Raw genomic sequence first — 12,131 nt, 5'->3', positions numbered from 1 at the left:
TCGTGCCGTGGGTCTTCAGTGTACTGGTTTTAATATTTCGACAACTGCCACAGTGAGAGAGAGAGGAACACTGACACTAACCCAAGATAACGCTTCTCTTCAGTCTCCTCTTCTCCTTTCCTTCCCTCTGCCAGAGTCACCCAGCCTCCCATAACCCACTTAGCCAGGGGGGTACCTCTTTGGCCCACTCGGTAATGAGTGGCTCTCCCGTCACGCTGGTCGCGGGTTCAATCCCAGGCAGCCGGGGAATACCCTCTCCTTGTCTTGATTAATTTCTCGTGTGTTTCGATACACGCAGAGGCCGTGTTGGGAAATAGAAAGGATGGAAAATAAGCTCGTCGGGGCATTACACTTTCGTAGGTGTTATAGGCATTTCCAGGGGTAGTTTCGTGGCCCTGGTGGTAGTGTGACCCTTCCTCTTTACCGTGAACCTAAAGAAACACACATTTGACAAAGCTTTCGTAGGTGTTATGGGCATTTCCAGGGATAGTTTCGTGGCCCTGGTGGTAGTGTGACCCTTCCTCTGTACCGTGAACCTATAAAAACACATTACAGGAGCCAGCACGGGCCTAGCAAATGATATAGCCAGACAGCGGGGAGCCGACATGGCCACTACCATCGGTCTGTCAACATGGAGGCGTGACACTGTCAGTAGGTACTGTATAGATTGCTTACTGCTTCAGCAGAATTACAAAAATAAAGATTGTAGGAAAAGTGTTTCACTACACGGTTGTCCCTTGGCCAGCGTTTATCTTGTCCAGCAACCAGAACACCGTGCTGTGCGAGAACCAACACCTATTTGTCCTCGCTGGCCGTGCAGTTCGGACGCGTGAATGGCTGGGAATGTAAACACAGCGTCCACGGCTGCCTTCCTCGTGCCGTGGGTCTTCAGTGTACTGGTTTTAATATTTCGACGACTGCCACAGTGAGAGAGAGAGGAACACTGACACTAACCCAAGATAACGCTTCTCTTCAGTCTCCTCTTCTCCTTTCCTTCCCTCTGCCTGAGTCACCCAGGTAAAGCCAGGAAGTGGTCACCGCCATAGGCCTAGGGCGGTGCGGCGCGACAAGGCTTTCGTAGGTGTTGTGGGCATTTCCAGGGATAGTTTCATGGCCCTGGCGGTAGTGTGGCCCTTCCTCTGTGCCGTGAACCTAAAATACGAGTCATGAAAAGACGACTTATCTCCTTTTAAGCCTTAGGAAACACCGGATGTGAGGGAAGGAAGCGTTTACGGCCATATGCCCCAACCTAGCAGAGTTACCCTTAGCAAATTTACGAACCGTACCCACTGAACGGCACCAAGGGCATCTTACTATTGAGAGAGAGAGGGGAACTACTACTATACTACTACTATAACTACTAACCTACTACTACTACTACTATAACTACTAACCTACTACTACTACTACTACGCTTCCTTCCTTCCCTCAGGTGGTCAGTTTTCTTTCAGGCGCCGCCGCCCACTCGTCACAGAAAACGGGTCAATTTCAAGGCGGACTTAACTAAACCTCACGTACGTACACTTTTTCTTTTTTATATATATATTATTAACACTAACGTGAGGTGACACTACTTCAAGACACGTAAGATAACACAGGCGTAAGATAACACAGGCGTAAGATAACACTAACCTAAGATAGCACAAGATAACGTAAGATTAACGCTTCTCTGCCATTTCCTATTTTTTTTTCCTTCCTTCTTTTCCTCCATTTCCTCTCCTTCCTTCCTTCCTTCCCCTCCATTCCCTCTCCTTCCTTCCTTCCCCTCCATTCCCTCTCCTTCCTTCCTTCCTTCCCCTCCATTTCCTCTCCTTCCTTCCCCTCCATTCCCTCTCCTTCCTTCCTTCCTTCCCCTCCATTCCCTCTCCTTCCTTCCTTCCTTCCCCTCCATTCCCTCTCCTTCCTTCCTTCCTTCCTTCCTTCCCCTCCATTTCCTCTCCTTCCTTCCTTCCCCTCCATTTCCTATCCTTCCTTCCCCTCCATTCCCTCTCCTTCCTTCCTTCCTTCCCCTCCATTCCCTCTCCTTCCTTCCTTCCTTCCTTCCCCTCCATTTCCTCTCCTTCCTTCCCCTCCATTCCCTCTCCTTCCTTCCTTCCTTCCCCTCCATTCCCTCTCCTTCCTTCCTTCCTTCCCCTCCATTTCCTCTCCTTCCTTCCTTCCTTCCCCTCCATTCCCTCTCCTTCCTTCCTTCCTACCTTCCCCTCCATTTCCTCTCCTTCCTTCCCCTCCATTCCCTCTCCTTCCTTCCTTCCTTCCCCTCCATTCCCTCTCCTTCCTTCCTTCCTTCCTTCCCCTCCATTCCCTCTCCTTCCTTCCTTCCTTCCCCTCCATTCCCTCTCCTTCCTTCCTTCCCCTCCATTTCCTCTCCTTCCTTCCTTCCTTCCCCTCCATTCCCTCTCCTTCCTTCCTTCTTCCCCTCCATTTCCTCTCCTTCCTTCCCTCCTTCCCCTCCTTTCCCTCTCCTTCCTTCCCCTCCATTCCCTCTCCTTCCTTCCCCTTCAGTCCCTCTCCTTCCTTCCCCTTCATTCCCTCTCCTTCCTTCCCCTTCATTCGACCTCACCTTCCTTCCTTCCTTCCCCTCCATTCCCTCTCCTTCCTTCCTTCCTTCACAAAGAAACACAAAGGAAGAACAAACAACAGCAGACCTGCTGGTCCTTACGAGGCTGTTTGTGACAAGCTACACTAACTATCTAATCAAAGGTGGAAGATGAAGGACAGCAAAGGCGAAGGCTCCTCCCCACCCCCCATCCCTCCAGCCAAAGCTGGCAGGAAAGGAAAAAGAACCATGCAGCATGGAAAAACTGCATGGAAATTATGTAAGAAAGAGGAAAGAACTACCATTACTGCTACCATTAACCGGGCGATAAAAGCGGACAAGGACACCAGTATTCGAAAGAACTTAACGTTATTACGACAATGAGTAATATCTTAGTTGCTGGTTGGATTCAAAACACTTGTCTAATCTATTCTTGAAGGCCGTAACTGTTGTACTATCAACGACATCACAAGGTAGAGAGTTCCAAACATTAACAACTCAATTGAAGAAGAAGTGTTTGGCTTCGTGCGACGAGAATCTTTTACCACTTATCTTCAAATTGTGATTTCTTCTTGTTCTATTTGATCGATCAATTGTAAAGTAATCTTCCGCATTAATATCACTGAATCCTTCAAACATTTCAAACACTTCTATTAGATCGCCTCGCATTCTTCGTTTTGATAGGCTGAATAAATTTACTTCTTTAAGCCTGTAAGCCTTCCTTCCATTCCCCTCCATTCCCTCTCCTTCCTTCCTTCCTTCCTTCCCCTCTTCTTCCTTCCCCTCCATTCCCTCTCATTCCTTCCCCTCCATTCCTTCCCCTCCATTCCCTCTCCTTCCTTCCTTCCCCTCCATTCCCTCTTCTTCCTTCCCCTCCTGCCCCTCCATTCCCTCTCCTTCCTTCCTCCATTCCTCTTCTTCCTTCCTCCATTCCCTCTCATTCCTTCCTTCCTTCCCTCCATTCCTCTTCTTCCTTCCCCTCATTCCCCTCTCCTTCCTTCCTTCCTTCCTCCATTCCTCTTCTTCCTTCCCTCCATTCCCTCTCCTTCCTTCCCCTCCATTCCCTCTCCGTCCTTCCTTCCCTCCATTCCCTCTTCTTCCTTCCCTCCATTCCTCTCCTTCCTTCCTTCCTTCCTCCATTCCCTCTTCTTCCTCATTCCTCTCATTCCCTTCCTTCCTCCATTCCTCTCCTTCCTTCCCCTCCAGTCCCTCTTCTTCCGTCCCCTCCTTCCCCTCCATTCCCTCTCCTTCCTTCCTTCCCCTCCATTCCCTCTTCTTCCTTCCCCTCCATTCCCTCTCATTCCTTCCTTCCTTCCCCTCCATTCCCTCTTCTTCCTTCCCATCCAGTCACTCTCCTTCCTTCTTCCTTCCCTCCATTTCCTCTTCTTCCTTCCCCTCCATTCCCTCTCCTTCCTTCCGACCTTCCCTCCATTCCTCTTCTTCCTTCCCTCCATTCCCTCGTCCTTCCTTCCTTCCCCTCATTCCTCTACTTCCTTCCCCTCAATTCTCTCTCCTTCCTTCCTTCCTTCCCCTCCATTCCCTCTTCTTCCTTCCCCTCCATTCCCTCTCCTTCCTTCCCCTCCATTCCCTCTCCTTCCTTCCCCTCCACTCCTTCCTTCCCCTCCATTCCCTCTCCTTCCTTCCTTCCTTCCCCTCCATTCCCTCTTCTTCCTTCCCCTCCATTCCCTCTCATTCCTTCCTTCCTTCCCCTCCATTCCCTCTACTTCCTTCCCCTCCATTCCCTCTTCTTCCTTCCCTCCATTCCTCTCCTTCCTTCCTTCCTTCCTTCCCTCCATTCCTCTTCTTCCTTCCCTCCATTCCTCTCCTTCCTTCCTTCCTTCCTTCCTCCATTCCCTCTTCTTCCTTCCTCCATTCCCTCTCATTCCTTCCTTCCTTCCTCCATTCCTCTTCTTCCTTCCTCCATTCCTCTCCTTCCTTCCTTCCTTCCTCCATTCCCCTCTTCTTCCTTCCCCTCCATTCCTCTCCTTCCTTCCCCTCCATTCACTCTCCGTCCTTCCTTCCCCTCCATTCCCTCTTCTTCCTTCCCCTCCATTCCCTCTCCTTCCTTCCTTCCTTCCTTCCCCTCCATTCCCTCTTCTTCCTTCCCCTCCATTCCCTCTCATTCCTTCCTTCCTTCCCCTCCATTCCTCTCCTTCCTTCCTTCCCTCCATTCCCTCTTCTTCCTTCCTCCATTCCCTCTCCTTCCTTCCTTCCTTCCTCCATTCCTCTTCTTCCTTCCTCCATTCCCTCTCATTCCTTCCTTCCTTCCCTCCATTCCTCTTCTTCCTTCCTCCATTCCTCTCCTTCCTTCCCCTCCATTCCCTCATTCATTCCTTCCTTCCCCTCCATTCCCTCTTCTTCCTTCCCCTCCATTCCCTCTCATTCCTTCCTTCCTTCCTCCATTCCCTCTTCTTCCTTCCTCCATTCCCCTCTCCTTCCTTCCTTCCCTCCATTCCCTCTCATTCCTTCCCCTCCATTCCTCTTCTTCCTTCCCCTCCATTCCTCTCATTCCTTCCTTCCTTCCTCCATTCCCTCTCATTCCTTCCCTCCATTCCTCTTCTTCCTTCCCCTCCATTCCCTCTCATTCCTTCCTTCCTTCCCCTCCATTCCCTCTTCTTCCTTCCCCTCCATTCCCTCTCATTCCTTCCTTCCTTCCTCCATTCCTCTTCTTCCTTCCCTCCATTCCTCTCCTTCCTTCCTTCCTTCCTCCATTCCCTCTTCTTCCTTCCCCTCCATTCCCTCTCCTTCCTTCCCCTCCATTCCCTCTCCTTCCTTCCTTCCCCTCCATTCCCTCTTCTTCCTTCCCCTCCATTCCCTCTCCTTCCTTCCTTCCTTCCTTCCCCTCCATTCCCTCTTCTTCCTTCCTCCATTCCTCTCATTCCTTCCTTCCTTCCCTCATTCCTCTCCTACCTTCCTTCCCTCATTCCTCTCCTACCTTCCTTCCCTCATTCCTCTCCTACCTTCCTTCCCTCATTCCTCTCCTACCTTCCTTCCCTCATTCCTCTCCTACCTTCCTTCCCTCATTCCTCTCCTACCTTCCTTCCCTCATTCCTCTCCTACCTTCCTTCCATAATTCCTCTCCTACCTTCCTTCCCTCATTCCTCTCCTACCTTCCTTCCCTCATTCCTCTCCTACCTTCCTTCCTTCCTCCATTCCTCTCCTTCCTTCCCTCATTCCCTCTCCTTCCTTCCTTCCCCTCCATTCCCTCTCATTCCTTCCCCTCCATTCCCTCTTCTACCTACCCCTCCATTCCCTCTCATTCCTTCCTTCCTTCCTCCATTCCTCTCATTCCTTCCCTCCATTCCTCTTCTTCCTTCCTCCATTCCTCTCATTCCTTCCTTCCTTCCCTCCATTCCTCTTCTTCCTTCCTCCATTCCCTCTCATTCCTTCCTTCCTTCCTCCATTCCCTCTCATTCCTTCCTTCCTTCCCTCCATTCCCTCTCCTTCCTTCCTTCCTTCCTCCATTCCTCTCATTCCTTCCTTCCTTCCTTCCCCTCATTCCTCTTCTTCCTTCCCTCCATTCCTCTCATTCCTTCTTCCTTCCCTCATTCCCTCTTCTTCCTTCCCCTCCATTCCTCTCCTTCCTTCCTTCCTTCCTTCCCTCCATTCCTCTCATTCCTTCCTTCCTTCTCCATTCCCTCTCCTTCCTTCCTTCCTTCCTCCATTCCCTCTCCTTCCTTCCTTCCCCTCCATTCCCTCTCATTCCTTCCTTCCTTCCCCTCCATTCCCTCTCCTTCCTTCCTTCCTTCCCCTCCATTCCCTCTACTTCCTTCCCCTCCATTCCCTCTCATTACTTCCTTCCTACCCCACCATTCCCTCTTCTTCCTTCCTTCCTTCCTCCATTCCCTCTCATTCCTTCCTTCCTTCCCCTCCATTCCCTCTTCTTCCTTCCCCTCCATTCCCTCTCATTCCTTCCTTCCTTCCCCTCCATTCCCTCTTCTTCCTTCCCCTCCATTCCCTCTCCTTCCTTCCTTCCTTCCTTCCCCTCCATTCCCTCTCATTCCTTCCTTCCTTCCCCTCCATTCCCTCTCATTCCTTCCTTCCTTCCCCTCCATTCCCTCTCCTTCCTTCCTTCCTTCCTTCCCCTCCATTCCCTCTCATTCCTTCCTTCCTTCCTCCATTCCCTCTCCTTCCTTCCCCTCCACTCCCTCTCGTTCCTTCCCCTCCATTCCCTCTCCTTCCTTCCCCTCCATTCTCTCTCCTTCCTTCCTTCTTTCCTTCCCCTCCATTCCCTCTCATTCCTTCCTTCCCCTCCATTCCCTCTTCTTCCTTCCCCTCCATTCCCTCTTCTTCCTTCCCCTCCATTCCCTCTCATTCCTTCCTTCCTTCCTTCCCCTCCATTCCCTCTCATTCCTTCCTTCCTTCCATTCCCTCTCCTTCCTTCCTTCCTTCCTTCCCCTCCATTTCCTCTCCTTCCTTCCTTCCTTCCTTCCTTCCTTCCCCTCCTAAACTTAGTGGCAATGGGTTGGTGACGGTTATGGTGTGTGTGTATGTTCACTGTATAGCACCAGATAAGGGTAGTATTAAAAGACATTTCGTCGTCCAAAAACACATATTTGACAAGGCTTTCGTAGGAGTTTTAAGAATTTCTAAGAGTAGGTTCATATTGGGTTATATAGATTTAAGGCTTAGGTGAATGAATACCTTAATGTTTAGTGTGTGTACATACAAGGTGTGATTATTATCATTACTCTAGTATTGCTTTTATTTATATAACCATTAGTATTTCCATCACTGTGATGCAGTTTTATTATGAAACCATTATTATTATCATTATTATAATTATTAAAGCAGGGTACCACTGGCGTCAGGTAAGGAAGTGCCGTTCGTTATCAACTGAAGTCTTAATCAACACCCTTTAAACGCCCCCCGACAAGCCCGTTACAAGAGAATTATGTCTTTTTCAGTGAAGTTTTCCAGCTGGTATGAAGACCCACACCCTTCCTTCCTTGTAGAATGCTCCCTCCGTACAGCACGGGCCTGTGCCAGAGACGGGCACTCAGGCGGCCCGCAGCGGGGTGCCAACAGGCCTGCTCACTAGTCAGACGTGCCAACCTCATCGATTTGAAGACGAGGCGAGGCGTAACACTTAATAACTTTAAATTTGGCTAATGCACAGGGCACCCATTATGTGCATGACACGCATATGTGACTGAAGATGAGCCTCAGGCTTCCAAAAATAATTAACCTTAGGAAGAATTTAACCGGACATGGATTGAATACGACACATGTATAATCTTTCCGCGCGTGTTTGTCCTCGCTGGCCGTGCAGTTCGGACGCGTGAATGGCTGGGAATGTAAACACAGCGTCCACGGCTGCTCCTCCTTGTGCCGTGGGTCTTCACTGTACTGGTTTTAATATTTACACGACTGCTACTGAGAGGAACTACTACTACTACTACTACTACTACTACTACTACTACTACTACTACTACTACTACTACTACTACTACTACTACTACTACTACTACTACTACTACTACTACTACCACCACCACCACCACCACCACCACCACTACTACTACTACTACTACTACTACTTATAATATGATAGTCAGATAAGGAAGAAGGGAAGAAGGAAAGGAGAGAAAGGAGGAAAGGGAGGAGAGAAAGAAAGGAAACATGAGTAAGATAACATTGACGTAAGATAAGATACCACAGTAAGATAAGGACACAAAGGACACAAAGGAAGAACAAACAACAGCAGGGAGAGAATGGGAGAGAGAGGGAGAGAGAGGGAGAAACGATAAAACTAATGTAAGGAGAGATAACACCATTCAAGATCACAATGTCGCTGTTCTCTGCACTATGTAAGATTTAAAAATAGATATATATTAAAAAAAAGCCTCCACCCTTCACATAAGTCACTTGCAAAGGACGAAAATGAGATCAGTCTGGTTTTAATGTGTGTTTCTTTAGGTTCACGGCACAGAGGAAGGGTCACACTACCACCAGGGTCACGAAACTACCCCTGGAAATGCCCACAACTCCTACGAAAGCCTTGTCATATGTGTGTTTCTTTAAGTTCACGGCACAGAGGAAGGGTCACACTACCACCAGGGTCACGAAACTACCCCTGGAAATGCCCACAACTCCTACGAAAGCCTTGTCATAAGTGTGTTTCTTTAGGTTCACGGCAGAGGAAGGGTCACACTACCACCAGGGTCACGAAACTACCCCTGGAAATGCCCACAACTCCTACGAAAGCCTTGTCAAATGTGTTTCTTTAGGTTCACGGTGCAGAGGAAGGGTCACACTACCACCAGGGTCGCAAAAGTACCCCAGGGAAGATATAAAACTTTTGATCAATGACGATAGATGGTTCAAAAATATCTGTAAACACTAAAAAAAGGAAAAAAGGAAGGAAAGGAAGGTAGGAAGAGAGAGAGAAAGGAAGGAGAGAAAGGAGGAAGGGAAAGAGGAAAGGTAGGGAATGGAAGAGGAGAGAAGGGAGAGAAAGTAAGGAAGGAAAGGAGGGAACAAGAGAGAGAGAGAGAATACAAACCCGGCCAAAAATCGTGTTTGTCCTCAGCGAGTCCGGCTTTTCGACGACTGAATAACCGTGAATGGATAAGCATCGCCTATAGCTGTTCCTGTTGTTACTGTTGTTCCTCAGTGTAATGGTTTTAATATTTCGACGACTACCACTGAGCGAGAGACGAACTAGTGGAGCTGTTACTACTATTACGTGTACTTGTGTTCCTCCTACTACGATTACTACACAGGGAAAGGAATAGAAAACGGGTTAATTTTAAGGCTGACTAAACTAAACCTCATCGACACGCTTTATTATTATTATTGTTGTTGTTGTTGTTTGAAAAAAGAGGAGGAGGAAAGAAAGGGAGGAAGGAGTGAAAGAAGAGGAAGAGAAAGGAAGGATGGAGGAAAGATTTGGAGAGAGAAGGGAAGGAGGAGAAGGAATTAACGGAGAGAAAGAAAGGAAGGAGGAAAGATTTGGAGAGAGAGAAAAAGGAGAGAGAGAGAGAGAGAGAGAGAGAGAGAGAGAGAGAGAGAGAGAGAGAGAGACCAAGTTATACCTCTCCTTCCCCTCCCTCCCTTCCTTCCTTCCTTCTCTCTTCCCTCCCTTCCCTTCCCTTCTCTCCCTTTCTTTCCCTTCTCCTCCTCCTCCCTCTCTTCCTTCCTTCCTTCCCTTCTCCTCCTCCCTCCCTTCCTTCCTTCCTTCAATCTCCATTCCTTCCTCTCTCTTCCATCTCTCTCCTTTCCCTTCCCTCCTCCTCCTCGTCCTCCTCCTCCCTTCCTTCCTTCCTTCCTTCTTTCTTCCCTCCTCCTCCTCCTCCTCCTCCTCCTCCCCTTTCCAACCCCTTACCTGAACTCTATCGTTTGGGATGTGGACATACTCCGCCTGCCGGGGGGGGCGGGGGGCAAATTTGAAACCATTCCGGGGGGCGAGGAGGTTCAGAAGGTGCAGGAGAGTGGTTGACCCGCAGCGGAGGATCGGGGTCACGAGGAGGAGGTCAGGTCGCGCCAGAGAGGTCACGTTCAGAGGAGGAGGGACGGGTTGTAGATTGGTTGGGTTGTTGTTGGTGGTGGTGGTAGTGGTGGTGGTGGTTGTCTCTGGTGGTGGAGAGATCGTGGTTGTTAGTGAAGGGAAGGGAGGAAGGGAGAGAAGGAAGGAGGAAAGAAAGAAGAGGAAGAAGAGGGAGAGAGAGAAAGAAGGAAGGGGAGGGGGAAGAGAAGGAGGGAAGGAGGAGGGAGGGAAGTAAGGAGGAAGAGAAGGAAATGAAGGAGGGAAAGGAAGGGTTGAGAGGAAAGAAGGGAGGAGAAAGGAAGGAAGGGAGAGAGGAAAGAAAGGAAGAAAGGAAAGAAGAAGAAGAAGAAGAAGAAGAAGGAAGGAAGAAAGGAACAGAGACAGAAGGAGGGAAGGAAGAAAGGAAAAAGGGAAGGAAAGGAAGGTAGGAAGAGAGAGAGAAAGGAAGGAGAGAAAGAAGGAAGGGAAGGGAAAGAGGAAAGGGAGGGAATGGAAGAGGAAGAGGAGGAGTAAGGAAGGAAAGGAGGGAACAGGAGAAGAGAGAGAGAGAGAGAGAGAGAGAGAGAGAGAGAGAGAGAGAGAGAGGAAGGAAGGAAGGAGGAAGGAAGGAAGGTAAAGAAAGAAGGAAGAAGGAAGGAAGGGAGAGAAGGGAGAGAAGGAAGGAAAGAAGGAAAGAAGAAGTAGAAGAAAGGAAGGAAAAGAAAGAAAGGAAGGAACACACACACACACACACACACACACACACACACACACACACACACACACACACACACACACACACACACACATACCTAAGTACACATGGAGGTACAGCATAAGGGTAACTGGTACACAGACCCACGACACGAGGTCACTCACTCTGGGGGGAGGTCAAAGGTCAAGGTCACGTGATGTAAACAAAGATTATGTAAACAAATAAATTAGTATATGTAAATTATGGAAGATGGAATAATGGATGAAGGAAGGAAGGAAGGGAAGGAAGGAGGGGAGAGGAGGAGAAAGAAAGAATGAAGGAAGGAAAGGAGAGAAAGAGGGGGAAGAAAGGAAGGAAGGAAGGGAAGGAAGGGAAGGAAGGAAGGGAAGGAAGGAAGGAAGGGAAGGAAGGAAGGGAAGGAGAGAAAGAGGAGGAAGAAAGGAAGGAAGGGAAGGAGAGAAAGAGGAGGAAGAAAGGAACGAAGGAAGGAAGGAAGGAAGGAGAAGGAGAGGAAGGAAGGAAGGAAGAGAGGAGAGAGAATTAGAGAGAGAGAGAGAGAGAGAGAGAGAGAGAAAGGAGGTTAAGTTTGGTTAGGAAAAAGAAAGAGAAAAGGAAATACCGCGAAATGACACACACACACACACACACACACACACACACACACACACCTAAATTTATCTTCAACTGTAAAAAGGTTAATGTATTTTCTCTCTCTCTCTCTCTCTCTCTCTCTCTCTCTCTGTCTGTCTGTCTGTCTGTCTGTCTGTCTGTCTGTCTGTCTGTCTGTCTGTCTGTCTGTCTCTCTCTCTCTCTCTCTCTCTCTCTCTCTCTCTCTCTCTCTTCCTTCCTTCCTTCTTTTCTTAATTCTTTCCTTCTCCTTCATTCTCTTCCTCTCCTTCTCCTTCCTTCGTTCCTTTCTTCCTCCTCTTTCTCTCCTTCCCTTCCTTCCTTTCTTCCTCCTCTTTCTCTCCTTCCCTTCCTTCCTTCGTTCCTTTCTTCCCCCTCTTTCTCTCCTTCCCTTCCTTCCTTCGTTCCTTTCTTCCCCCTCTTTCTCTCCTTCCCTTCCTTCCTTCCTTCCCTTCCTTCGTCTCTTCTTTTTTTTTAATGAAGGGTATAGTACGAAGAGGAAGTGGGTCAGTGGTGAGGTACAGGCGGGGAATAGGAACGACAGTAGGAGAGTACAGTCGTGTGGTGTAGGCTCCTTAGTCGACCTGGTGTTGTCATTGTTGATCGGGCACCTTGTTTGTATACCCCGGCCTGCTGGGGTGCTTATCCTTCCTTCTCCTTCGCTCCCATTCCCCCGCCCCTTCCCATTTTCCTCAAGATACTCATTATAATTAAGAACACTTGTGAAATGTTGTGACATTAAACAGACATACAGTGAGTGCAGTGTCTTGTCGTGCTGGAAGGTC

At 48.9% G+C, this 12,131-nt stretch overlaps 1 protein-coding gene across 3 annotated transcripts in view; it reads right to left on the bottom strand.

Annotated features, from left to right (window-relative positions):
* The window catches only part of LOC126988486 (heparan sulfate 2-O-sulfotransferase pipe-like), a 46,884-nt gene that overhangs the window by 33,248 nt on the left and 1,505 nt on the right, over positions 1–12,131 (bottom strand). Inside the window, exons 2-3 of one of the 3 annotated variants that reach the window (XM_050846625.1) lie at positions 10,817–10,884; positions 9,864–10,111 (exon numbers count right to left, since the gene is read on the bottom strand). The exons of 1 other annotated variant lie outside the window; for it this stretch is intronic. In XM_050846625.1, the coding sequence (XP_050702582.1) occupies positions 9,864–10,111; positions 10,817–10,884 (316 nt within the window). Of the gene's footprint in view, positions 1–795; positions 1,082–9,863; positions 10,112–10,816; positions 10,885–12,131 lie in introns of those variants that run through there. One more of the 3 variants, XM_050846628.1, reaches the window with a different exon arrangement.

The sequence above is a fragment of the Eriocheir sinensis genome, chromosome 69 (assembly GCF_024679095.1).
Source record: "Eriocheir sinensis breed Jianghai 21 chromosome 69, ASM2467909v1, whole genome shotgun sequence".
NCBI lineage: Eukaryota > Metazoa > Arthropoda > Malacostraca > Decapoda > Varunidae > Eriocheir > Eriocheir sinensis.
The sequence above is the reverse complement of the archived record's forward strand: the minus strand, read 5'-3'. Positions and strand labels throughout refer to the sequence as shown.